Source organism: Caretta caretta, chromosome 27 (genome assembly GCF_965140235.1).
Source record: "Caretta caretta isolate rCarCar2 chromosome 27, rCarCar1.hap1, whole genome shotgun sequence".
Taxonomy (NCBI): Eukaryota; Metazoa; Chordata; order Testudines; family Cheloniidae; genus Caretta; species Caretta caretta.
In genome coordinates this window covers 6,281,756-6,308,876 of record NC_134232.1, presented here as the reverse complement: position 1 = coordinate 6,308,876, position 27,121 = coordinate 6,281,756, and the positions used below count along the sequence as shown (strand labels likewise).

At 47.3% G+C, this 27,121-nt stretch overlaps 2 protein-coding genes and 2 long non-coding RNA genes across 13 annotated transcripts in view; 1 reads left to right on the top strand and 3 right to left on the bottom strand.

Moving 5' to 3' along the window:
* The window catches only part of TLK2 (tousled like kinase 2), a 58,505-nt gene extending 55,338 nt beyond the window's left edge, over positions 1-3,167 (bottom strand). For 3 of the 5 annotated variants that reach the window (XM_075123517.1, XM_075123516.1, XM_075123518.1), the window contains exon 1: positions 587-675. In XM_075123517.1, coding sequence (XP_074979618.1) covers positions 587-667 — 81 coding nt within the window. In that variant the 5' untranslated portion in view covers positions 668-675. Of the gene's footprint in view, positions 1-586; positions 676-2,625 lie in introns of those variants that run through there. The other 2 variants (XM_048829667.2, XM_048829668.2) reach the window with 2 other exon arrangements.
* Positions 3,168-4,781: 1,614 nt separating this feature from the next.
* On the bottom strand, positions 4,782-6,792 carry LOC142070204 (uncharacterized). Its single transcript, XR_012666214.1, has 2 exons — positions 6,665-6,792; positions 4,782-5,434 (listed from the first exon to the last, which is right to left on the bottom strand). It is a non-coding gene; the product is annotated as an uncharacterized LOC142070204 (long non-coding RNA).
* On the top strand, positions 5,893-8,428 carry LOC142070205 (uncharacterized). The gene is made up of 2 exons (XR_012666215.1): positions 5,893-5,952; positions 6,680-8,428. It is a non-coding gene; the product is annotated as an uncharacterized LOC142070205 (long non-coding RNA).
* Positions 8,415-27,121, bottom strand: part of METTL2A (methyltransferase 2A, tRNA N3-cytidine) — a 33,506-nt gene continuing 14,799 nt past the window's right edge. Inside the window, exons 7-10 of one of the 6 annotated variants that reach the window (XR_007353806.2) lie at positions 23,829-23,935; positions 23,547-23,612; positions 10,012-13,497; positions 8,899-9,037 (exon numbers count right to left, since the gene is read on the bottom strand). Coding sequence is in view for 5 of the 6 variants with exons in the window: in XM_048829678.2 (XP_048685635.2) it covers positions 8,578-9,037 (460 nt within the window). In the remaining variant the exon portion in view is untranslated. Of the gene's footprint in view, positions 9,038-10,011; positions 13,498-16,760; positions 19,603-20,935; positions 21,113-23,546; positions 23,613-23,828; positions 23,936-27,121 lie in introns of those variants that run through there. The other 5 variants (XM_048829681.2, XM_048829679.2, XM_048829680.2 and 2 more) reach the window with 5 other exon arrangements.

The following is a 27,121-nucleotide window of genomic DNA, read 5'->3' as shown; positions in this document are numbered from 1 at the left end:
ACTGATCAGGTACAAAGTCATACATTAAAAGAAGGGTAGGATTTTGCTAGCAGGTTGCAAACCCAAGAGTACGCAAGCTTACCTCTGAATAAGCAAATTTTAGTTGAATATAACTGAGCTCACATAAGTTCAGTGGTTCTCAAAGAAGAATTGAATTGCCTTAACCCTGGTTACACGTAAGTTCATCATAACTGTGTCCACCTAAGCTACTCATATTCGGTTCCCAAACAAGCCCTTGAGATAGGAAAGAGGTGAGCTACACTGCCTCCTGCAAAAGAAGTGATGATGCGGTGCATGGCCTTTGTTATACTGAAAAAAATTGAGCTAACCTTAAAAACTAACTCTTCATTACAAATCAAACTCACACACACTGTAGTGTCTATGCACACAGAGGCAATTGCCTCATACTATTTTTAGTATTGTACATTCCTCTTTACACACTCTTTAAAATAAGTTAGTGGACAAAACAAAACTAATAATGAACAACTTTCCCTTAGTGGAACAGCACTACTTATGTAAAAAAAAAAACTGCGGTGTGCAAAATAGGTCAAGATTTGTGCCTGCTATCACAGGTACTTTTACTCACTTTGGCAACACCTACTCCAGTGAACCTGGCCTCCAACAGTTCCTGCCGTCGTGGGTCCAGGCTATGCAACTCTTCCATCATTTCTGCTGCTATGAGAGAAAAATATGCCATATTACGCAATGCAAGGAAAAGGGAAAGAACGTATTTTCTGTGGCACTGATGATGCACAAAAATAGCTGTAGTACCATGTGACTGTATACAAATAATTTCTGTCATGCAATATAGATTTAAAATGGTCATGCAGTAAAATGGGACTTGCCATCAAGTTGTTATTATTTTAATAAGGGCCTATTCTGGAGAGCTCCATCTTTTGACACTATTACCAGCTATTGGAAATTTCTTAATTTGAATAACCCCAGTTCTATTGCTAACAATGATTCCACCCTCTCCTATTGGGTAGATAGTTAAATTTGTTGCAGAGGAAACAGAGAAGAGGGAGAGTTCATGGCTGAAGTCTTTAGAGTTTTCTGACTACCGGAGGTAGTCACCCTTCACCCTAAGACACCCTTCACCCTCTGCAATTCTCTATTTCTGCCACTCCCTAAAGCACTAGACATCAAAAAAGCAAAAAGGTAGCTGTATGGCGTTTGGGGATAACTACCTCAGACACAAAAACCTGGGTTCTTCCAGGAAAGGGATGGGAGGGAGAGAAGGACACTTTTTTTTAAAACCTCTCCCTTTACTGGGCAATGTACCAGATACTTCTAGCACGCAAGTTCCTCCCATATAGCTGGATGCTTCTGGGTACTTCCAGGTGATCCATTAAAATTGGTGCCATTATATGAAAGGTTTAAAAAAACCACATCCTTGGGTAGTTTGGGTTAATTCCTGAAATGTACAATTTGAGAGTTAATTGGGGGGGAAAAAAGGGAGGAACTGCAGAATTTATTAGAACTGTGATTCACATCTTGCCAACTGCATTTTGAGCAAGTTGGTAAGTTCCAGAAATATCTGTTCCAGTTTCATTTCTCCGCATAAGCTAAAGACAGAAAAAAATGAGAGAATACAGATTTGCTGTATAAAGATCATATGCTCCACGGAAAGTTCTTGAAGGGCAGGAAGTGCCCTCTACAAAAGCCACCATACAATTGTTCCTTCAATTTACTGTCCCATTTTGTCCCCATAAATCTCATTTCCTCTAAATGCTGCAGATCTAAGTTCCAAGGCGCTGAGCAAATCCATGGGGGGGGGGGGGGGGGCATTTTCCACACACACACTCAGACCCTGAACAAGGCATAAAACCCCCGAACAAATTGAGACGTCTGGTTAATCAAATCCTCTGGTCTGCATTTAAGGAAGCTGTCAGTGGTCTCTTTTCATTTGGAAATTAGAAAAGCTAGAGATGGGAGAAGTGGGATGACAGCGAAGCAAGCCCACAAAGATACAGATACTTCAGTCATCTGAAATAAGGGTGCAGAGTGGCCTGGGGACCGTCTGGACAGGGGGTCCCAGCCCTATAGTGCCCATGGGCTGGGACAGAGGGGTACTGAGTATTATAGAGGTTTGACACCATGGGTTTATCGGCCTCCCAGGGCTCGGGGATGCCCCTGGGGGAGAGCTGCTGGCAGCCCAGACTCTCAGTGTTTCCCAGGAGCTGGGGGGCCCTGCCTGGCATTGGGGACCATGTTTTTACAAGGATGAGTTTAGCCTCCCCCCACCCCCAGATCCCAGCTGCTGCTGCGGTGGCGGCTCCTGCACCTCCCGGCCTCCCTCCCACCCCAGGCAGCTACCACCTCAACTGCCAGGCCGGGGATCCACAGGCCGGGCCCGGCCCCGGCCCGCCCTCGCCGGCCCCTTGGCCTGGCGCTTACCCCCGTCACCCCCGGGGCCGGGCCTGCGCTCCCCCATCCCAGCAGCGCCCTAGCAACCGCCAGGGCCCAGGCCGCTCCCCGCCCGCCTGCCCGGGACACAGGCCTCCGCCCGGCCGCCCTCAGGCCACGCTGACCCCGGTCCCCCGGGGCAGGGGCCGCGCCCCGGGGCCCCTCCAGCGGCGTCTCCCCGCCCCTCCTCCCCGGGGCTTAGCCCCCCGCGGCTCTCACCTGGCGCTGCTCCCCCGCCGCTCCTCTCCCCTCCGGCCCGGCCCAGCAGCTCCCCGGGCCCCACTCGGATCCCGCCGCCGCCGGGGGCAGGAGGAGGGCGGGGGGAACCTGCTGCGGCCACCCGGACGGGAGGGGGAGGCCTGGGGCGGCTCCGCGGCCTCTCCTGAGCCAGGCGCCCCGCCGCTGTGGGCAGCGGGCTCCACGCGAGCTCGGCGGCTCCGAGCGGGGGAAGCGGGGCGAGCCCCTCGCCCGCGCCGGGGAGGCCGCGGATCCCCGGCCTCGCGTAGACTCCCCTCCCGGCTAAGGTGCGCGAAGACCGGGGAGGGGGGCGGCGACAGTCTCAGAGGACAAAGGCCCCGGGGAAGGGGGGGGCGGCTCCAATGAGCCGCAGGTGGGGGCACGAGAATCCGGGGCACCCCCCTCCCTGCACGGTCAGCCCGACTAGTCGGCGATTAGTGGGGGTGGGGCGGGTGTCGGTGCGGCCGGGTCCGCCCCCTGGTCCGACTCGGCCCGGCCCGATAGGGATCGATTGGTGCAAAGACACACTAGTGAAAGCGCGTGTTCTCTCGCGAGATTTGCACGGCTGGGGGGGGAGGGGAGGTCAGTGCCGGGAGGGGGGGAGGGGAGGTCAGTGCTGGGTGGGGCGAGTGCATGGGGTGGGGGGTGAATGCAGGAAGGGGAGGGGCTAATGGGGGCTGGGAGGGGCCGTGCATGGGGCTGAGAGGGGGTAGGAGTTTGTGCAGGTGGAGAGGAGTGTGCATGGGGGGCCAGGGCACCGGATAGGAGAAGTGGGGTCAAGTGTAGAGGGGAGGGGCTACATCATGGAGGAGGGGTTCGGTAGGGTGAGAGGTTAGTGCCTGCCCCAAGTGAAAGAGCTAGTGTCTGGGATGGGGGTCTCTGGATGCTGTGAGGAAGGGGACCCGCCTGCATGGGGAGTGTTGGGGCTGAGGGTCAGCAGAATTGGATTAGTGCAGAAGGGAGGGGATTGGTGGAGATTTACACCCACCCAGGGTGTTTCACCCTCCAATGAACTGCAAGACTGCTGCTGAGGGGCAAAGCAGGTGGCTGATATGCTTAACACTCGGGGTAGGATGCTTTGCTCCCCCAGCCAAGAGGGGGCTTTCAATGAGCACTGGCAGCAACAGACCAGGCACAGAGGGAGGAGACGAGCTGATGCATAAGGATGATCAGCACGAATCCACTTTCCCTGCTTTCCTCTTGACTCCCTGTGGCGTGAAGGGAAAATTCCTCTCCATCTCCACCCAGAGGGAATTCCTCCCTCTTCCTGAGCAACAAGGGACCTTGTTTGCAAAGACAGTCTCCTCTTCCCCACGGAATGACTCCCTCCTGGTGAGGAGCAAAGGGGCCTGTCGGGAAGGGTTTATATACAGAACATCCCTAACCTCCCAATCATTGCGCCTCTGAGGAATTGAGAAAAAGACAACAGAAAACAAGCATGCCGCCATCCCAAGGAGCCGTTTCTTAAATCTTTTTGACAAGCTTCTGATTAAATATGGGATATTGCACATAAAAAAGCAGACTGGGCAGTCGAAGAAAACAAAGTTACTTTATGTTAACTGTCGTCTTCCCTTGCGCTGTTAAAGCCAGGGGCTTGCTCTTGCAATTGCCTCTTGCTAAACGCCAACATTACAAGGACTAGGCTGGTTACTGTGGTGGGTTACCTTGTAGTTTGTTCTTATTCCCTTTTCTTCCAAATCCTGGGGGCATCATCAGAGAGAATGTAAAGTGCCACTGAAAGGCATAGCAACTCTCTGCTTTAAGGCTGAATCAGCTTTCTGAAAAGCAAACAAATTGGGGGGGGGGGGGGGAGGTTTCAGAAAGGAAGTGGCCATGCCTGTCCAAGTGGAGGCAGGCGTGGATTAAGGACGGGAAAGGAAGTTGCTGGGGCTTTGGATAAAAGATTTGCCTTCCAAAATCATAATGTAATGGAAAAGGTATTCTAGTCAGTATGTCTGCATGTCAAAGGAGAATCAGTCACTGAAATCAGACTTGTTTTACTGCAAATAGAGTAAAGAGAAATGTACAGTCAAACAGGAATCTCTGCCAGTTTGGCAAATCTGACGATATAGAGTAGGACTAAGGGCATGATAGATCCCATTTGAATGCACAAGAAAAGGCAGGGACCTGCAGCACTGTAAAGAAATTTCTAATATTTTATTTAAAAATGGTTAATTTAACAGAGGTTAAAATCGGTAAGTTGAGGAAGGGAGGGGGGAAACTTGCTCTGCAAATCACTTTGAAAATGTCTGGCTTTTCTCGTAAACTGCATTTCCTGTGCTTTAACCTATTTTGCAGCAGGAGATCCAATCTGAGGAAGTAGCAGCAAAATTTCACCTCCCACCAAGAGATGCACCATGGGGACATAAACAGTGACAGGGATCTCTAAAAACTATTTTGAAAGTTCTTTTCTAAAAAGAGACTTCTGTAGTACTTATGTTTCTCAAGCCATCCACATTATTGGAACTAATGACCACAGTTTAGTGACACTTGGAGTTAACATTCAGTTATATAAGTAAACTTCATTTGAAAAGTTAAAATCAGCAAGAGAGAATTGTATCAATAAGCAGGCCAACTCCAGCAGGATCCAATAACCTCTCTATAAAGCTATTTAGTTATACCAGCAGCCTTGAGTCATGTAGTGGGATGGATGTGGTCACTTCAGTATGGTTTTGCTCGTTCCTTTGATGAGATTTAGGATATTGCTCTTCTTCCACGTGCTGCTTTTCCTCAGTTGTGGAGCCTCTTAGGGTTCAGTGTCTTCATATTGCTTGTTCAACATGTGGAGCCCCTGGGGGAAGAGTGAGGGATGCGACAAGCTGCACTTTCATTCTATACTAAGAGTACTTAGCTCTATGGGTGTGATCCACAAAGGTACTTAGTTCCATTAGGCACCACTGTGATCCACAAAACTCCTGCTTGGCTGTTGTCCTAAACCTGTAGGCGCCTCAACTCACTCAGCCCCTAAGTTTTTGCAGTAAAAGGAACCTAGGCGCTCATGTTTCTGGCTCTGGGCATGTGCACTCCTGCTTCACGCTAGTTGCCCAGACGGCTATCTCCTGCTTAAGCCCCAGTGCAATTCACAAAGCAGGGAAGATAGGCATTTTGCCATCTAAGTCATATGCAGGGACCCAATGTGGTAGGTGTGCCCAGAAGCTACCTCAGGTGAGCTCACACAAAACAAGAGGAAGGAGCTCCTTTCTAACCTTTAGCCTAGTGTACTCACCTTGTAGGTGGGAGACCCCTGGTTGAAGTCCTCGCTCCTCCTGAGAGGGAGAAGGAATTTGAACAGTCTGCAGACCCTCTCAGGTGAGTGCTCCAACTGCTACACTGTAGAGTCATTCTAACTATTTCTCAGCCCCAATTAATATTTAATTATTCAATTTTTCATTAAACGGAAACAATTTCAATAGGAGGAGGGATTGAGGAAGCCTCACATCAGAATATCCCATTGCCTGGCAGTTAGGGCATTCATCTGAGAAGTGGCAAAGCCCTGTTCAAATTCCTTCTCCCCCTCAAAAGAAAGGGGGGTACCCTAGCCACAGGCTAAGGGTTATAAGGCAAGGACTCCCTCCTAGTTTTGTATCTACCTCTGAGAGGGGGCATGGCTTAGCACATCCCCTTCTGGTCAGCATCTCCCGTTGGCTAGCTTAGGTATCTCCCTGTATAACATGCTGGCTTGTGGCTCACAGTCTAAGGGTATGTCTACACTACAAAATTAGGTCAATCTTGCAGAAGTCAATTTTTAGAAATCGATTTTATACAGTCAGTTGCATATGTCCACACTAAGTGCATTAAGTCGGCACAGTGTGTCCATAGTACTGTGGCTACCGTCGACTTTTGGAGCGTTGCACTGTGGGTAGCTATCCCACAGTTACACTGCAGTCTCCGCTGCCCATTTGAATTCTGGGTAGAAATCCCAATGCCTGATGGAGCAAAAACATTGTCGCGGGTGGTTTTGGGTACATGTTGTCAGTTGCCCCTCCCTCTGTGAAAACAACGGCAAACAATCGTTTCGCACCTTTTTTCTATGCAGATGCCATACTGCTGTCAGCAGAGAGTGCAGTAGGACTGCTAACCGTCATCGTCATCATTCACCGCTTCCGCTGCAACTCTGCTCTGCTGCTCTTGTCTCAATAGCGAATTTCTCCATGTTTTCTGTCATGTGTTCCCGGGTACTTGTGTTCTTCCTCAGGAAATGTGTGCGGTGCTAACCGTTGTCCTCCACCGCTTCTGCTGCAACTCTGCTCTCCTGGTGCCATGAATCCACCTCACAGGTCCTCTCGTTGTTCTATATAAATATCTATTCTCGTGGCATCCATCGTCATCTACCGCTTCCACTGCAACTCTGCTCTCCTGCAAATGCCATACCACGGCAAGCGTGTAGCCCGCTCAGCTCACTGCTGCTGTTGTGAGTATTGCAAACACCTCACACATTATCTTGCAGTATGTGCAGAACCTGCAAAAGCAGGCAAGGAGGCGACGACAGTGCGATCACGATACTGATGAGGACATGGACACAGACTTCTCTCAAAGCATGGACCCTGGCAATTTGGACATCATAGTGGTAATTGGGCAGGTTCATGCCGTGGAACGCCGATTCTGGGCCTGGGAAACAAGCACAGACTGGTGGGACCACACAGTGTTGCAGGTCTGGGATGATTCCCAGTGGCTGCAAAACTTTCACATGTGTAAGGGCACTTTCATAGAACTTTGTGACTTGCTTTCCCCTGCCCTGAAGCACAAGAATACCAAGATGACAGCAGCCCTCACAGTTGATAAGCGAGTGGCGATAGCCCTCTGGAAGCTTGCAACGCCAGACAGCTACCAGTCAGTCGGGAATCAATTTGGAATGGGCAAATCTACTGTGGGGGCTGCTGTGATCTAAGTAGCCAACGCAATCACTGAGCTGCTGCTATCAAGGGTAGTGACTCTGGGAAATGTGCAGGTCATAGTGGATGGCTTTGCTTCAATGGGGTTCCCTAACTGTGGTGGGGCAATAGACGGAATGCATATCCCTCTCCTGGGACCAGACCACCTTGGCAGCCAGTACGTAAAGTGCAAGGGGTACTTTTCAATGGTGCTGCAAGCACTGGTGGATCACAAGGGACGTTTCACCGACATCAACGTGGGATGGCCGGGAAAGGTGCATGATGCTCACATCTTCAGGAACTCTGGTCTGTTTGAACAGCTGCAGGGAGGGACTTACTTCCCAGACCAGAAAATTACCATTGGGGATGTTGAAAAGCCTATAGTTATCCTTGGGGACCCAGCCTACCCCTTCATGCCATGGCTCATGAAGCTATACACAGGTTCCCTGGACAGTAGTAAGGAGAAGTTCAACTATAGGCTGAGCAAGTGCAGAATGGTGGTAGAATGTGCATTTGGACGTTTAAAAGCTCGCTTGCGCAGTTTACTGACCAGGTTAGACCTCAGTGAAACCAATATTCCCATTGTTATTGCTGCTTGCTGTGCACTCCACAATATCTGTGAGAGTAAGGGGGAGATGTTTATGGTGGGGTGGGAGGTTGAGGCAAATTGCCTGGCGGCCGATTACGCACAGCCAGACACCAGGGCGATTAGAAGAGCACAGCTGGGTGCCCTCCGCATCAGAGAACCTTTGAAAACCAGTTTAATGACTGGCCAGGCTACGGTATGACAGTTCTCTTTGTTTCTCCTTGATGAAAACCCGCCCCCTTGGTTGACTCTTCTTCCCTGTAAGCCAACCGACCTCCCCCCTTTGATCACCACTTTCAGAGGCAATAATGTCATTATTGTTTCAAAATCATGCATTCTTTATTAATTCATCACACAAATAGGGGGAAAACTCGCAAGGTAACCCGGGAGAGATGGGAGAGGAGGGAAGCACTGGAGGGAAGTGGGGTGGTGGATGAGGGGAGGAGGGAAGGACAAGGCCACACTACAGTTCAAAACTTACTGAATGCCAGCCTTCTGCTGCTTGGGCAATCCTCTGGGGTGGAGTGGCGGGGTGGCCCTAGCCTCCCCGCCCCGCGTTGTCGGTCGTCTGGGTGAGGAGGACATGGAACTTAGGGAGGAGGGCAGGCAGTTATACAGGGGCTGCAGCGGCGGTCTGTGCTCCTGCTGCCTTTTCTGCAGCTCCACCAGATGACTGAGCATGTCAGTTTGCTCCCCCATTAGACTCAGCATTGCATCCGCTCTCCTTTCATCGCGGTCCTCCCTCCTCTCATCGCGTTCATTTAACGCTTTCCTGGTCTCTGCCATTGTTTGCTTCCATGCATTCTGCTGAGCTCTTTCAGTGCGGGAGGACTGCATGAGCTCTGAGAACATTTCATCACGAGTGCGTTTTTTTCGCCTTCTAATCTGCGCTAGCCTCTGGGACGGAGATGATGGGGGAGCGTAGAAACATTTGGAGCTGCAGGAGGGAAAAAAAGGGAGAGTAGTATTTTAAAAGATACATTTTAGAGAACAAAGGGAAGACTATTTCACACTGAATCAAGCAATTCACATTACACAGCACATGTGCTTTTGGTACAAGGTCGCATTTTCCTTCTTTTTTGAGTGCCTGCCGGTTTGGTGTGAGACATCACATGTGCTCGGCTGGGCAACAGAATTCGGCTTGCAGGAAACCATGGTAAGGCAAAGGGTTTCAGCTTCTTCAGCCTTCGTAACACAGGGGAACAGTTTCAAACAGCAGCGCCCTCCTTTCCCATACCAAGCAAAGCCCATTGGGTTGGCCATTTAAAAGGAGGGACTGTGGCTTTAGGGTGAATGTGCAGCACAACCCCTCCCTCCCAATTCTCTGGGATGATTGCTTCACCACCACCCCCCACACACACCGCTTGGCTAGTATCAGGGAAGATCCCTGTCAGCCAAACGCGAACAGCTCAGCATGAACGGGTCTCCCCTCACCGTGTGGCTAACAGTGGGGATGATTTCTTTTCAGCCAAAGGCAAACAGTCCAGCAGGAACAGGCACCTCTGAATGTCCCCTTAAACAAATTTCCCATATTTGAACCAGGTGACCATGAATGATATCACTCTCCTGAGGCTAACACAAAGAGATAAAGAACAGATGTTGCTTGAATGCCACCAAAGCCTGGGCCCTTCGCTGCAATGCTTTGTTCTGCAATGATTCCAGACTACTTGCTACTGGCTTGGCATGGTAAAAGTGTCCTACCATGGAGGATAGAATAAAGCTGACCTCCCCAGAAACCTTCTGCAAAGGCTTTTAGAGTCCCTGTAGGATTTCCGCTCCATCCTCAGACACGTTAACAGACTTTTCCAGTAGCTATACTGGCCACAAATGCATCCCAAGTCTTCAGGGAAAATTAATTATTAAACACGCTTGCTTTTAAACCCTGTATTATATTTACAAAGGTACACTCACCAGAGGTCCCTTCTCTGGCTTCATGGTCCGGGAGCCCGCCTTGGGAGGGTTAGGAGGGTATTGGCTCCAGGGTGATGAACAGTTCCTGGCTGCCGGGTAGAAGGGATTCTCGGCTTGTCTGCTGTGTGCTATCCTCAACCTCCTCCTCCTCATCCACAAAATCCTCATCCCTGTTGCATGAGACTCCCCCTTGCAGGTGTCCACGGACAGTGATGGGGTAGTGGTAGGGGTGCTTATCATAGAAGCGGCATGTATGAGGCTCTGACCTGGAGCAACCGTCTGCATCCTTTATTTTTTGGTAGGCTTGCCTCAGCTCCTTAACTTTCATGCGGCACTGCTGTGTGTCCCTGTTGTAGCCTGTGTCCATCATGCCCTTGGAGATTTTGGCAAATATATTGGCATTTTCTCTTTTGGAACAGAGTTCTGCCTGCACAGATTCTTCTCCCCATACAGCGATCAGATCCAGTATCTCCCTTTCGGTCCATGCTGGACCTCTTTCGTGATTCTGGGACTCCATGGGCACCTGTGCTGATGAGCTCTGCATGATCACCTGTGCTGATCAGCTCGCCACGCTGGCCAAACAGGAAATGAAATTCAAAAGTTCCCGGGGCTTTTCCTGTCTACCTGGCCAGTGCATCTGAGTTGAGAGTGCTGTCCAGAGTGGTCATAATGGAGCACTCTGGGATAGCTCCCGGAGGCCAATACCGTCTAATTGCATCCACACTACCCCAAATTCGACCCAGCAAGGTCGATTTTAGCTCAACTCCCCTCACCGGGGAGGAGTACAGAAATTGATTTTACAAAACAGGCTTGGTCGTGTGGACGGGTGCAGGGTTAAATCGACCTAACGGTGCTAAATTCAACCTAAACTCATAGTGTAGACCAGGGCTAAGATGCCTCTCTCTCCCCTTTCACTGTATAGGAGTCTGGGCACCTAACTCAGGCTCTGTGGATTGCAGGGCTGTTCCTATGATTTTCTAGGTGCCTAAAAGTTAGGCATGGCAATGCTCAGCATCACACTGTCTCAGTCCCTTTGCAGATCTGGGCCCAACTCTCTGTTTCATGGAGGCCAGCAACTGCCCTGCTCTTCTAGCAGGGTTCAGAACCAGCTTACCAAGGAACGTGGTCCATACTCCATCCGTTGGATTCTTTAAACCCAGTCTGGATGTTTTTCTAAAAGATTATGCTGTAGATCAACCACAAGCTACTGGGCTCAGAGCAGGCACCGAGTGAAATTCTGTGGCCTGTGTTATGCACAAGGCCAGACAAGATGAATAGGTGGTGAGCTGTGATTACCACCCAATTGACTAAGAATTGCACACATCCTATTCTTGTGACTGTATGTCCCCACACTCCCTATCCCCACTTACCTGTTCATCTCATCTGCTAATGTCTTGTCTGTTAGACTGGAGCAAGATGAAACTCTTTGGGAAAAGGGATTGTCCTTTTCTGTGTGTTTGTACAGCACCTGGCACAATTGGGCCACAACCATCCTTTCCTGGCCACAAGATTTCATCTTTTCCTTCTCTGATGCAGATGAAACCATGGCTATCCATGACTTCGCCAACTCCAGACTAGTCCATAGCAGCACACTCTAGTTGGGGGCTTCTCTTGCAGGACACACGGAAGCTTTAGCTAGTGCAGAATGAAAAGGAGTTCTTGTGGAACCTTAGAGACTAACCAATTTAAAATTGGTTAGTCTCTAAGGTGCCACAAGTACTCCTTTTCTTTTTGCGAATACAGACTAACACGGCTGCTACTCTGAAACTAGTGCAGAATAAGGCATGACACATTTTAGATAGGGTGGATGGATAAATGCATACGACACCCATGGTTCTTGCTCTGCACTGACTCCGAAACACTTACAAGTGTAATTCAGGCTGTTGATTACTATCTGTAAAACCCTCAGTGCTCTGACACTAAGGAATTTTACATCAGAATTCCCACCCATACAGCTGAAGTAGGTAGCTCAGATGGGAATTTTTTGAATACAATTATCTAATGTGGACACAGCCTACATCTCAGTTATATCAGACACCCTCTCTCTACACTTCATCACAGCACTTACCTTCAGTATAATGCTTCATCAGTGTGCTACTCATCCCAGTGGTCATTTGCTTGTATGTGATAACCCCACCCTCCATCCTTGCTCTGTTTAGGTGTTAGAGTTTCTGCCTTAGAAACTTACAACTTCACTCTGTATCTTAGTACATCACTCTGCCCACCCATCCTGTTTGGGCCTTTCAGGTGCTACTGTAAAATAAACGTTTAATAAGACTGTGGGTCCTAGGGTAAGACCTTGTGGTAGCAGGTGCCTGAACATTCTCACTGATGGGCAATCCGCAATGGCATTTGCTGCTGCTGGAAAACTGCCAGCTCTGGACTGAGCATAGAGCTGGTGGGGAATTTTTCAACAAAACTTTTTTTTAAATCAGAAATCCAATTAATCAACACCAAACTTTTTTTGGGGAAAGGGCTGGTTTCAACAGATTTCTTAAACTAAAAATTTTATTTTGGAAAAATCTGTCAAAATTGTTGCCTTTTGACTTTTTTAAATGAAAATTTTCAGTTTTCTGGTTCTAAAGGACTTTTTGTTTAGAATTAAGCTAAAATTAGTAGAAAGTAAAAAAAAAATGGTAAAAACGGTTGAAATCGAAATGAAATGTTTCAAAATGATCAAAACAAAAATATTCTGATGGACCCAAACTGATTTTTTTTTCCAGATTTTCAGCTGGCAACAAGTTTTGAGATTTCAGCTTTTCATCTGGATTTGGGATGGGAAAATGTTTTGAGATCTCAAACGGTTTTACAGGACAGGAAAACCGTTTCCCATCCAGCTCCTAACTGCATGTGAGGCAAAACTCAACTTTTTGTTTTTAACGAACTGTAGAGGTTGGCTAGTCCCCCAGTTCTGGTCTTTATAAAGAAGCTGGTTTTGATGGTTTGGGGGAAGGTGGACAAGAACTGAGTGGTGAGAGAGAGACAGAATATATACTCCTTAATTTGGATAAATGTATTTTCTTGATGATGTAAAGGCTGGATAGTATAGCAATAGGAAATTTATCAATGTGTGTAATAACTACATGTCCTCACTCAAGAGGATAAGTAAGCCCTTCTACACCATCTTTTTCTCTGCCAGAATCCTCTCTTTTGCAGCATCCATCTCTCCAGATGATCTCTTCCAAATATTGCTCTTGCCTCCTTTTGATCTTCCCCAATGGCAATCACTGTATTCTTTGATGAGCCTTCTGTGACATCAGTACTATTCTTTATATATGGCACTTGTTACATGTTTCAGAAGAACCGTCCATCTGTCTGCGCGCTTTGATGGTCCATCCTTCTGAGCCATATCCCTCTCCTTGAGTTTGGCTTAGTAGGCACTCATGGAGTCCTCCCCAAATACTTTTCCATTCATGCATTTTGAACATGAAGCAATAGGATTAGCCATAGGGTAGATTTCAGAGTAGCAGCCGTGTTAGTCTGTGTCTGCAAAAAGAACAGGAGTACTTGTGGCACCTTAGAGACTAACAAATTTATTTGAGCATAAGCTTTCGTGGGCTACAGCCCACTTCATCCGATGCATGCAGTGGAAAATACAGTCGGATGATTTTATATACACAGGGAACATGAAACAATGGGTGTTACCATACACACTGTAACGAGAGTGATCAGGTAAGGTGAGCTATTACCAAAAAGGAGAGAAAAAAAACCTTTTGTAGTGATAATCAAGGTGGGCCATTTCCAGCAGTTGACAAGAACGTGTGAGGAACAGTAGGGGGGAAAAATAAACATGGGGAAATAGTTTTACTTTGTGTAATGACACATCCACTCCCAGTCTTTATTCAAGCCTAATTTAATGACGTCCGGTTTGCAAATTAATTCCAATTCAGCAGTCTCTCGTTGGAGACTTTTTACCTCAAAGTCACAGCTTTGAATCCAACCTAGGTTAATGGCAACCAAAATTTCTTAATTATGTTGTTCCCTCCCCTTCACCTGTTTACACAGACACGGACATACAGCTCCAGTTACCCAATGTACAGTCACTAAACTTTACCAAGCAAGCACTTGTTCTACCAGGATGGCAGAGACAAGGGATATGAACATAACATGGTGACTGCATCTTCTTTCCATTTACTCATCTGCACAGACATTTAAAGTGATCTAATTGCCCTTTATGTGAAAGAAAGCCTCTCATTCAATATTAGGTTCCCAGACCACCCAAGAGGATATTATTCTCTCCAGAGCCAGTGTGTGACCTTGGGCAAATCACTTAACATCTCTGTGCCTAAATTCCCTCATCTGTGAAACGGGTATAATAATACCCTACTATGTTACAGGGTGTGGGAAGGCTAAAATAAACAAACTGCTTTTTATGTTCTTAGACCTTTGGGCAGAAGCTACTGTGTATGTGGGAAGTTAAATCATCATATTGTAAAGCTGGGGTTCCTGCATGTGTGGGTGGATGTGTATATAAAGACTTATTTAGGTAGCAAAGAAGTCAAGTACTCAAAAGCTAGGAATTACCAGATCTACAGTTGCCCATGCAACCTTAATCTACCCCTTTGTGCATCCATCCTATGCACTGAATGAGGCAGGGGTTCTGTGGAAAAATAGCAAGTGATCATGTAATTAAAGACTGTATCATGATGCACACACCCATGTGCTGCCCCTCGAGAGAGGGAGAGAGAGAGAGAGGGGCCTGGCTGCTGTTGTCTTGTGCTGGATCCATGGGCTGTTGGGAGAGTCTGGCCCAGTTCTTTCTCCCTCTGTCCAAGAATTGGGGGAGTTCCAGCCCCATATGATGCCCCTGGGGGCAGGTTAAGGGGCCAATGGGGCCTTGTGGTGGATCTGGACATTTACAGGGGGAAGCCTGCCTCCTCCCCCTTTTCCACTACAGCTGCTCCAACAGCTCCCTGGTGTTCCCCATGCAGCCTGTGCTGCTGCTTCAGTGGAGGCATGAGCCCAGACTCGGAATGCTCCGTGATTTTGGTAGGCTGCCAGAGTTTTCCAAAGGCCCACAAGTGAGAGACTGGAAATGATGGTTTTGAACATTTTAGATCTTGGCCAAAGCTGAGGTAGAATTTCATGGGCCAAAGAAAAGGCATGCCCATGGCTTAAGGGCACCTCCTACTGAATATCAAAGACCTGCTGTGGGATCCCTTCTCAAAGAAAAGGTTGCAAGAATCCGTTGTAGTGGAAAGTTAAGCAGCCTAAATATAGGGAAGTCACTACCAGCTCCCCTCTCCCCCGGTACTGGATGAAATCAGAACTGCTCAGTTGTATGGCACATGCCCTATATTGATATTAGTTAGCGGAGATTCTCCTTTAGGTTATGTAGTAGTGGAGCTCTGGGTTTGGAGCAGGCGGATGTGAGTTTTTTCTCTCCTATTCACCAGGGTGGGTGTAATATGCACCATAGTGAGTCTTGCTGTTCCAAGGGCAGCAGATGTGTTGGAATAGGCCTTCATTTCCAGACAATGGTAGCACTCTCTGCAATCAGGACGTCTTTTCAACCACACCCACTTTGAGTTGGTCCATTTGTTGTCAAGGACCAGTAAGTGTCACCTATTAGTTTTGCAGACTATAAAACGTCATTGAAATGATACATTCAATTTTACAATGTAGCTTCTGGGGTGGACGTAAAAGGGGAAGACAGGCATGGGCTACGTGGCCCAGTACACTGAGTTTCTCTCCATCTCTCCAACCAAGGGGCTTCAGAACCAACATGTTTAGAATGTTTTTAAGCTAGCATGATGCTGCTAACCACCTACCCAACCTAGCTTTTAATTCCCTAAGACAGTGGTTCTCAACCAGGGGCCTGGGGCCCCCTGGGGGGCCACGAGCAGGTTTCAGGTGGTCCGCCAAGCAGGGCCAGTGTTAGACTCACTGGGGCTCAGGGCAGAAAGCTGAAGCCCCACCACATGGGGCTGAAGCCCGGGTCCCTGGGCCCTGCCACCCGCGGCTCAAGCCGAAGCCTGAGCAATTTAGCTTCATGGGGGCCCCTGTGCTGTGGGGCCCCAGGCAACTGCCCTGCTTGCTACCCCTTAACACCAGCCCTGGCTTTTATATGCAGAAAACCAGTTGTTGTGGCACAGATGGGCCGTGGAATTTTTATAGCATGTGTGTGTGGGGGGGGCTCAGAAAGAGAAAGGTTGAGAATCCCTGCTCTAAGACATTAGTGACAGTAAGTTTAATGATCTTATCTCTATACATCATAAAACCATCATGGAATTCAGTCTGATCAGCGTTCTCTGCTCTGTAGGGCCTGGACTGGAACAGCCTAAGAACTACACGCAATAACCTAGTGATCCTCCCACAACTCCTTTTTGGGTCAGGACCCCTACGATTACAACACTGTGAAATCTCAGATTTAAATAGCTGAAATCATGAAATTTACTATTCTAAAAATCCTATGACCATGAAATTGACCAAAACAGACTGTGAATTTGGTAGGGCCCTATCCATTGGTCTGTAGTAGACCTGGTTCAAATAAAGGCCATTAAGCCTGTTGCTTTCAAGAACATAACAGCCGCCATACTGGGTCAGACCAAACATCCATCTAGCCCAATATCCTGTCTTCTGACAGTGGCCAATTGCCAAGTGCCCCAGAGGGAACGAATGGAACAGGTAATCATCAAGTGATCCATCCCATCACTCATTCCCAGCTTCTGGCAAACAGAGGCTAGGGACACCATCCCTGCCCATCCTGGCTAATAGCCATTGATGGACCAGTAACATCTAAAACAAAATCATGTTTAACCAGTACTTTTTTATTCCAAGTTCCTGTTTAAATGCTAAAACAGAACAAACAAGATTAAAAAAAATACAGCTACATTCATGGCTGCATGCTTACATGGTTGCAAGTTTTTGCATGAAGCTTGAGTTAAAACCAGACAGATGTGGTAAGAGCCTTTTAGCTAGTAGAATAATCATAAGAAACTTCATTTTATATCTTTTAAAAGAGTGTGAACTGTTTTTATGGGATCCATCAGCTTTAAATGAATAATTTATAACGAAAGAAATAGCCTTCCTTATGTTACAACAAACCCTTGGGTGATTAATAAGGAATTTTTCTAATTACTTTAATTTCCCCCAATTATACTGTTTGTTTACTTCAGTAAATAACTCTCCTTCAAGGGAGATAAAACTATCCCTAGACGAACAGCTCCCTCTGGGGATTGGGGGGAAGGGACTGCAGGAAACTGGCTCAGGTGCCAGTAGGCTCTGGAAAGGTGACATTTAAGCAAAGGCAGGGTTGGTTAGACGAGAGGCAGAGGGATGTCATGCTGGAGAATTACAGGATTCTTCTTTCCTAAACCTGACTTGATCTCCTGGATGAGATGAGGGAAAGAGACAAGCATCACCAGGACTCAGAGGAAAAGGAGCTCCTGTGAGCAATGATGCAATCGTTACCTTAAAAGCAGACATTTATACTTCCAGTCTCAGTTGCAAGCAGACACTTTTGTCTAGGTATTGTCCATTCCCCTGTAAGCTCCTCAGGGCAGAGACCTGTCTTATTCAATGACTGTAAAGCACTAACTCTATAAATATTAAAACCTCTTCCAAGTCCAGTAGCCAATTTTTTTTAAAGGCTGATACTGAGGAAATACTGAGAGATTGAAGTGTTCTCCTACCTATATGCCATCATGTGTCAGCAATGCCCCTCTGCCATGTACATTGGCCAAACCGGAGAGTCTCTACATAAAAGAATAAAAGGGACACAAATCTGACATCAGGAATCATAACATTCCAAAACTGGTAAGAGAACACTTCAACCTCTCTGGCCACTCAGTAAAAGATTTAAGGGTGGCAATTCTGCAACAGAAAAGCTTCAAAAACAGACTCCAAGGAGAAACTTCTGAGCTTGAATTAATATGCAAACTAGATACCATTAACTTGGGTTTGAAGAGAGACTGGGAGTGGCTGGGTCATTACACATATTGAATCTATTTCCTTAAGTATCCTCACACCTTCCTGTCAACTGTCTAAATGGGCCACCTTGATTATCACTACAAAAGTTTTTTTCTCCTGCTGATCATAGCTCATCTTAACTAATCAGCCTCTCACAGTTTGTATGGTAACTTCCAACTTATCTGTATGTGTATATATATCTTACTATATGTTCCATTCTATGCATCCGATGAAGTGGGCTGTAGCCTACGAAAGCTTATGCTTTAATAAATTTGTTAGTCTCTAAGGTGCCACAAGTACTCCTGTTCTTTTTGCTGATACAGACTAACATGGCTTCTACTCTGAAACACTGAGGAGTTCTCTCGGGGCTATAGCTTAGCAATGCGGCCATCCCATGGCAAGGGGCAATCCCTCCGCTTTAAAGGGGATCTGTAAAGGAAAGGGACAATTGGATTTGTGCTTTTTTCTGCTACTTAGAACATCTGTAGGCTTGGAAGGATTAGATCTTTATCAGTAAACACTGGCAAATGATTTCACTGTACACACACACAGACAAAAGAATTTCCATCAATAAGAACTGAAATTTAGAGATAGACAAAGAAAAATGCTGCTTGAGAACTTAAGAGTTTGACTTAAGGGTTTTTACTTGGTATATTTTGATATGCGAGGTGGACAATTTGTGTTTTAACAGTTATAAAGCTTTAGCTTTTTGAATCTCAACACCTGTGGTCATTAAATTGCTATAGTCTTACCCCCTATAGTTTCCCACAACTGTGAAAACTGATAAAAATGCATAAAATTCAATATCAATATCCATCTAAATCATAAACATTCAAAATTGAATTCTGCCAAGCCTAAATATCTGTGAAGGAAAGATGCCTTCTCCATAGGTTTTTTGCCTTAGAAATAGGCATTTTTAGTCTGGTCTTCTCCTCCTCCATCCATGTGGTTTGAAAGTTCTCTCAACCCTGAACAGAAGGAGCAGGATTGTAGCACCTTTAACAAGAGATTTTCTTCCAGCTGTTCTCTCAAGCATTAACCAGGTATTTCCAAAGAACTGTTTTGGAGTCTGACTTTAAAACACAAAAATAGCATCAGCTTGCACAGCAGTCAAAGGGAGGCTCCAAGGGACTTGTTGGGTCACCTTTGCACCTGTATTCAGGAACACATCACCCGACGGAGTTAGGAATGACAATTGCAGAGGGACAGGCTGGCTGTGTGGTGGCAGTGTCACGAATCAACAGGGCCGGCTCCTAAACATGACGATGGTGGCAGGAGATGTCATCACGATGCCTGTAGGCTCTCCCAGCACCAGTCAAGCCAATGGACCCAGTCCTGTCTCAATGACAAAGCTCCCATTGACTTCTAAGGGACCAGGAGCAAATTCTTCTCTTTCTACTTCCTCTTTCACCCTTCCAGGCATAGGTTCTTGTTATGTCTTTGTCAGTGAGATGAAACAGCCCCTAACGAGCTGACATCTCCTTCCTGTGTAGGTACTCTTAGCCCATGATCATCTCACCATCAAAATATATGCACTGTGAGCGGAATGGCGTGTGAGGTGCACCAGATTGCATAGGCACAGCCCTGGCTCCTCTCCCCGCAGCAATGTCAGCCAAAACTAGTCATTAGGAAGGTGTCAGGCTGGATTCTCTCCAACAGAGATCCGGAGAGGGGTAGGCACTAGGGGAAGGTAGATGGAGAGGAGGAGGGTCACAAGCCAGCAGCTACTTGGAAGCATCCCAAATCCCCTCTAGTCCCTCCCCTCACCAATGCCATTTCCCCCCCCTCAAACCTGGTCATCTTCGTCCGATTCTGATAATTAAACATAGGCTTGATGGAATTTCCCCCACCTTCTCCACTCTATACACGTGAAAATCCACAATCAGAAATGATTGTCTGTTCTGGTCTATACTTTGACACCTATCACAGCATGCTATTTTTGCCCCGTGCTTGACTGAATTGAACCTGGATATCTTCATAGAATAGAATATCAGGGTTGGAAAGGCCCCTCAGGATGTCATCTAGTCCACCCCCCTGCTCAAAGCAGGATCAATCCCAAATTTTGTCCTAGATCCCTAAATGGCCCCCTCAAGGATTGAACTCACAACCCTGGGTTTAGCAAGCCAATGCTCAAACCACTGAGCTATCCCTCCCCCTGCAGATCAGCGCAGATCAGCTGCAGTACAGCACACGAGCTTGCTTGGAAAGGCTTAAGTAGTGGTGTAAACCATGGCTGGAAAAGTTTACTGTAAATCAGTTCTTTATAACTGTAACATAGGCTGTAACCTCGCACTCTATTTAAATCAGATTCCACAGAGTAAAAATAAACTAGCTCCCAAAGGCGTGGAACACAAGGACAGCTTTTGAACCCTGTGATAGGCTTCCACTAAGTTAACTACTAGACACCGTCCACCACATCGAGTCAGTTGATTACCTTACGTAGGATGGAAGGTGATCCTCTCTATGTGAGCCTGCATGAGTAGCACAGGGCTGGAATGGATCTGCACTCACTAGCCAGCCTGACTTTTAAAACTGTTAGGGCAACCCATGTGACTTTGATTTTCAACATCTAGAGCAGCGAGTGACAAAAAGGTGATGGGGCAAGAGGATCTGGGTGGATAGAGTAGATGGTTGAAATGAACCCCACTGTGCTGCAAACTGCAAAACCTGAAGATAAGGTCCAAACTCCTGTTCCTTTTCATGTAGACACTCGGAAGACAGAGAACTCGTTACTCATTTTGCTCGGGCTCAACAAGAGATAGTGAGTGTCCATTTCTTAGGTAAATTGTAAGTCACCATTAATTTAAAAAACAAAGACTAATAACTAGATATTGTTGTGGAGTTGTCCTGAGCCTAGCTCCACCTTGCACACAAAGCATGTGAACTTACGACTAGTCTGGTCATTTCAGAAGGCGCCAGAATTCAGCATGATATGGCAGGTCTGCTCAGTGCCACATGCTTCACAGGAGGAGAGTCCCAGCAAGTCCAAATACAGCACATGTGATAGACACACCTTGCTAATGAACGCGCCCATTCTCCTTATGTCCTGCAGGGAAGGGCTTGCGGTATTTACACTGGATCCACACTCGATGCATCGTCACTTGCTTCCCTCGATTCACCTGTAGGCGCCGATCGACCAGATTCTGGACTTTTTCCAACCCAGCCGTGGTGAAAAGAGCATCCAGTTCATCTAGGAGGAGTGGGGAGGAGGCGGTTAAGACAGCAGAAGCATTAATTTGATCAACGCTTGCTTGTAGGTTAAACTGCTCTAAGTGGGAGCTAAAAGATTCCTTTGAATGTTCAAGGAAGTTCTGGAAAAATCCAGTGCTTTTGATTCCACAGTCAAATGGAAGGACCATATGATAGCCGGCTTTGAATGTGTCGTGACCTCTACCTTGTCTGCCAACCCTTGTGGTCATCTCATGGCAAGAGTTAACAGCGATCTTGGGGTACATGTTCTGCTCTGCTCTACTGAGGGGGAAGAGAAGTGCTTGGATGATCGGCATCACAGAGAGCAAAGGGGAGGAGGAAGGGAAGACAGCAGCAACCCTAGAATGAAGAGGTGGGCATTGTCCATGCATGAATGCCTGAGGGGACGAACTTTCCAAGATTAGGGATAGTTGAGACAGGAATGTGTTTTTCAAGGGGCTTGATCAAGATGCTAAGCACCCTCAAATCCTGAAGTCTCTGGGAATGGAGGACACACAGTACCCTACAGGATCAGGCCTACGCTGTAAAGCTCTAGGGTTAAGCTTACAGTCCTGTATGTCTGATATATAGGACCCTACCAAATTCACGGTCCATTTTGGTCAATTTCATGGTCATAAGATTTTTTACATAGTAAATGTCATGATTTCAGCCATTTAAATCTGAAATTTCATAGTGTTGTAATTGTAGGGGTCCTGACCCAAAAAGGAGTTGTGGGCGGCTCGGAAGGTTAGTGTGTGTGTGGGGAGGGAGGTGGGGGGGGCGTGGCAGCGGCGTGTTGGTACTTCTACCCTTACTTCTGTGCTGCGGCTGGTCACAGCTGCCCTCAGAGCTGGCCAGCTGGAGAGCGCGGCTGCTGGCCCGGAGCCCAGCTCTGAAGGCAGAGTCGCCGCCAGCAGCAGCGCACAAGTCAGGATGGAGTGTGGTGTTGCCACCCTTACTTCTGCGCTGCTGCCTGCAGAGCTGGGCCCGCAGTCAGCAGACACCACCACTCCCAAGCTCTGAAGGCAGCAGCGCAGACCGCAAGGTTGGCATGGTCTGGCATTGCCAACCTTACTTCTACTCTGCTGTGGGCAGGGCACTGCCTTCAGAGCTCTCTCTTCAGAGCTGCCACCGCTCTCCGGCCACCCAGTTCTGAAGGCAGTGCAGAAGTAAGGGTGGCAATACCGTGACCTCCCCACAAAATAACCTTGCGACTCCCCTGTAACTCCCTTTTGGGTCAGGACCCCTGTCTGCCCTATGAAATCAGTACAGTACAGTACAGGGTAAAAGCACCCAAAAGACCAGATTTCACAGGGAGAGACCAAATTTCATGGCCCGTGACATGTATTTCATGGCTGTGAATTTGGTAGGGCCCTACTGATATGGGTTGTGGTCATTAATCCAAAAACATCCCAGAAAAGCCACATCAAGAGTAGATAATCAAGACACCACATGCCCTCCAGGCCAGAACAATGCTATAGCCAAGTAGTCCAAACACAAGCGATAGGCTGCATGATGCATTTTGTACCAGGGTGCCCCGACGCACTGGCTGCATGTAAAGCCAGAGACCTAGTCGTGCTGGGGAGAGATCCAGTGTAACTGCAGCTCTGGGAGCATGTGATTTTACAGTGTTTCTGTAGCAAAGGGCTAACAAGTCCCAGCTTGTGCTCTTTTATCCCATACCTGCCATGCTGCAACCTTTGCCAGACAGCCATTTTCTTCCTTTTGAAACATCCATTTTAGAATTATTTAGCTGTAACCGATATGCCCTGTGCAGTGAACTGAACAGCTCGTTGCAGCAGTATCACTGTCCTACATCCACTGATCATTTTAGACCTGACTAAGGATTACCAGCAGTAGGATAGAGGTGCCCGATATCACTAACTTGACTGGGGGTTTGGAGGGCAGGGGTGACTGGTGGAGAAGAGTACAAGCCCCATGATGCAGCAACGAGTTGTTCTGCTGAGGCTACCCCAGCCCAGCAGCCAGAGTAGTCTTTAGTGCCCCCACATTGGGGGAGGCAGAAGGCAAGATCTTCAGAGTGCTGGCCCCTCTGGCTCCACCCCTATGTAACCTCTCCCGTGCAACAGTATCCAGGGAACGCCCCTCCCCACACCTCCTCAAATTCTGCTCCCTGCCCCTCTTCCCCCCCACCCCTCAGTGCAGCAAGCACACTAGTTCCATTGCAAGAGGGCCCCCTGCATGTGAGGCAGCTGGGGAAGGATTCTCTGCTACATGAAGGAATGCACTAAGCCATATTTCACAATGATCTACAGGCCCAGTTCTCCATGCAACTGATAAACCTCTATCGTTTCAGCCCGGTCCAGGGAGGGTACGTCTGAGTCAGCTGTTCGCCTCTGGGGGTTTGCAGAAATTCCCCACACAAAGGAATGAGGAAGGTGAGAAGGTCAGGAATACAATATCTAATCTTCTACCTTGCGTAAAGAAGTAAACTCTGGTCCCATCGCCTCTCACGTAGAAGTTATCGGACAGACATCGACCTGGGGGCAAGAGTTGTTCGGACAGTATTATCCACTTAACTTATTTTAAATCAGCCAATCAGCTGCACAAGAAGGCAAATGGCAATCCCCACCCCCTACTGCACACTGTGCTGAAGGGGAAGTTATCAGTCTGTCTCCTAGACATGGCAGCCTCCCCTGCAGACACTCTCACATACCTGATGTGTCAAGGGTTTGAGCACGGGAAGGAGGAAATACCTTTCTTAAATCGAAGCTGCGCCAGGTCATAACGACCATAATCTCGTAACAGAATCATTCCTCCTGGTTTCAGAAGCCGGCTCAGTCCGTTAATGACGCACTGCATCCTGGGAAAAGGGCAAATTAGGAAAATTCAACAGCCGTCAAAATTATGCTTGCTTCCTTCATCCCTCAGAACATTAGAATGAGTTGAGCTTACCAAAGAGACAGAGTTCCTTTATGTTTAGGCTTTTATTTACAAAATATGACTTGAGTGAAAAATTCTCATTCTAAACAGCTCAGTTGATTTAAGGTTTTTAAAAGGGCGGGTTTATAGTGGAGAATATGAAGATTGCTGTGGTTTTGTCAGGAGTTGTGCTGATAAACTGGATTGTGTCTATACACGTGGACTTTAGGCTATAACTTTGTTTATCTGAAAAGGTTTTTGTAAGATGGCATCACATGAGAAGAAGTGGTCACGTGGTTTAGCACAGAATCCTCAAGTGCTATCCATGGTTCTGCATGGATTCCCTGTGAGAGTTTGGGCGGGAATCCTAGACGCTAGACAAAATCAGACTAGAACATTTCTAACAGTGAGGGCAGTTAACCACTGGAACAATGGACATAGAGATGTAGTGGATCCTCCATCACTTGAAGTCTTAAAGGTCAAGGCTGGATGACTTTCTAGAGGATATGCTAAACAGCTCAACCACATGTCATGGGCTTGATACAGCAATTATTGGGCGAGGTGCTCTGGCCGGTGTTTTACAGGAAGTCAGATAATAATGCCCCTTCTGGCCTTAGAATCTATGAACGTACCCACGAAATTTCTGTGAGTGTCTAACCTGTGGCACCTTGGGCCGAATTTTCAGAAGTGCTAGCACCTGCAGCCACCATGGACTTCAGCTGACACTGTTGGTACTTAGCAGCTTTGAAACATGGGCCTAAGCGATCCCAAAACATAAGATACCCTGGTTCAGCTTTCCCAGGAACCCATTCCCAGGCTTGGCTGATCATATCTCCATATGCTCTGGCATGGGCTCAGCTCTATAAGATCTGGCCCAACAACCTCTCCAAGAGAGCCTGAACCATTCAAAGCGGCTTTGCCATGCTAGGTGTCAGCCATCCCCGAAGAATGTTATCCCATGGGTGCCCAATTACGAATGCACTCATTTTTGTTTGTTGTATTATCATGGTGTCTCGGAGCCCCTGTCACGGACCAGGACTCTGTTGTAGAAACACAGAACTCAAAGACAGTCCATGAGTGCCACAGAGCAGTGCCCACTAATCATAATGTGTTTATTAACCACAAGCAGCTTCTCTGTTACATATAGACAATGTAGCCACACAGTTGTCCTCATCTTCTTCTGTATGGCGATAGTGAAACAGTGAAAGCAAAGGGATGACTACAGTTGGGTCTCTTATTCAGCCCAGAGCAGAGGGAGGGGGGTGGCCCTGGGAATGGCTGCAACACCTCCAGGATAAACTTGGATTGGCCAGTCATCCATGATGTTTCCGACAGTTTGCACCATACCACAGTTGCATTTCAGCAATTCCTTACTTTCCATCTATGGAATAATTATGCACATCTTCCACGTCAGGTGTGGATACGGTTTATAGCTGTCCATATGCACCGTAGGGAGGAGAAAACCGGCACTTGCACAGTTGGTTTGTCGATTAGATTTTTGTTTGGTACATCTGCAGCCACCCCGGCTTCAGACCATCGTCTGCCAGGAGGTTATGGCATGAGACTAGAAGGATTTTCTTAATTTTAGTCGGTGGCAAGGCGGGTGTTCTAGGTCAGGGTAGAGTGGTAGTGGGGTATTTGCCATGATCTTTATGTACTCTATAACTGTCGCAGCGCCTCATTGGATATTTGCTCGCTCAATGTTAGCTAGTCCCGATAGCCATGGATGTGGTGTTGATGTGAGGGTGCCACTAATTATACGAAGAACGGCGTTAATTTCAGTGTCCACTAAAATGGTGTGTGGGAGTCCGCTCCAAACTGGGGCATAGTATTCCACTGCAGAATGGACCAGGGCTAGTGTCAACATTTGGAGCATGCAGGCGTCGCTTTCCCCAGATGGTCCTGCAAGCTTCTGTATGATGTGGACTCTGGCCTTCGTTTTCCTTTTGGTTTGTTCAAGGTGGCAATGGAAGCTGGGCGAGCAGTCCAGGGTTATCCCCAAGTACCGTGGATGATGATTGTGCATCAATGGTAATCCACAGAAATTGATGTTTAATGTCTTCTTGGCCTGGACATGGTTCAGATGGGAAGAAGAGACCACTGTTTTTGAGGCATTTGGCATTATGACATCGCGTTGGCTACTCAGGCGTCCTGATTTGTCACCTCAGACAAGGTTCTTGAACACTAACCACACAATGAACAGTAGGTAATTATTTAAGTACATACTGGTTTGTAAATTGCATTTACCTTCACACCATGTTACTATCTGGTAAGTATTCCCATTTTAAAAAGCATTACTATAATCTGTACTATGTCGTGGAGTCAGCATTCCCTTCCATGATTGTACTTTCCAGGCCAAACTATGGGAAGCCCTGCGTGGGGACATTCAGCAGCACATGCTGTGCTAGTCACACCCATAGAAAGAAAGCCAAAAGAGTCACAGGGTTGGTATGTGACCAGAGATCAGAGTAAGAAATCCTCTTTGTGCTCCTACTGTTACCAGGAGTCTCTCTGTCCTGCCATGAGATGCACTACGTACAACTGATGTATTCTGAATATAGGTAAGATATCTTGCTCTCCACCTCCTGTGAGGTAGGTAAATATTATACTACACCTATTTTTATAGATGAGCAAAGTGAGCACAGAGTTAATGGGGACACTGCCTGTAAATTCTGTGCTCACTTTGCTCATCTGTAAAAATGACACTGCCCGGTGAGTTTAGGACCAAAATGCAGGCATGTAAATAAAATGAAGTTTCATGTAGCCTACTAGTAATAGAAGCCATTTCAGGAGCAAAAAAAAGAAGCCCATGGGAATAGTTTACTTGGATTCAGACATTCCCTGGTAGCATTTGCAGCTCAGACTTTGGGGCACTGCTCTAAGGTGGCAAATCCATAAAGTGAAATTGACCCTACTGCTTGTTCATTGTCCAAGTGGAATGAAATGCACAAAGTATATAAAGAGCACAGCATGATGAGTACATTAGGTTAAATTTAGAGTTTCAGTAACACAGGTAAGGATTATTTCACTACAGAAGTTTTAACCTGACAATATCACTTTAATATCCCCTATGAAGGACCTTTGACTGCATTTGTCATGTGCAGCCTTTTCTCCTTTCATTACAGTG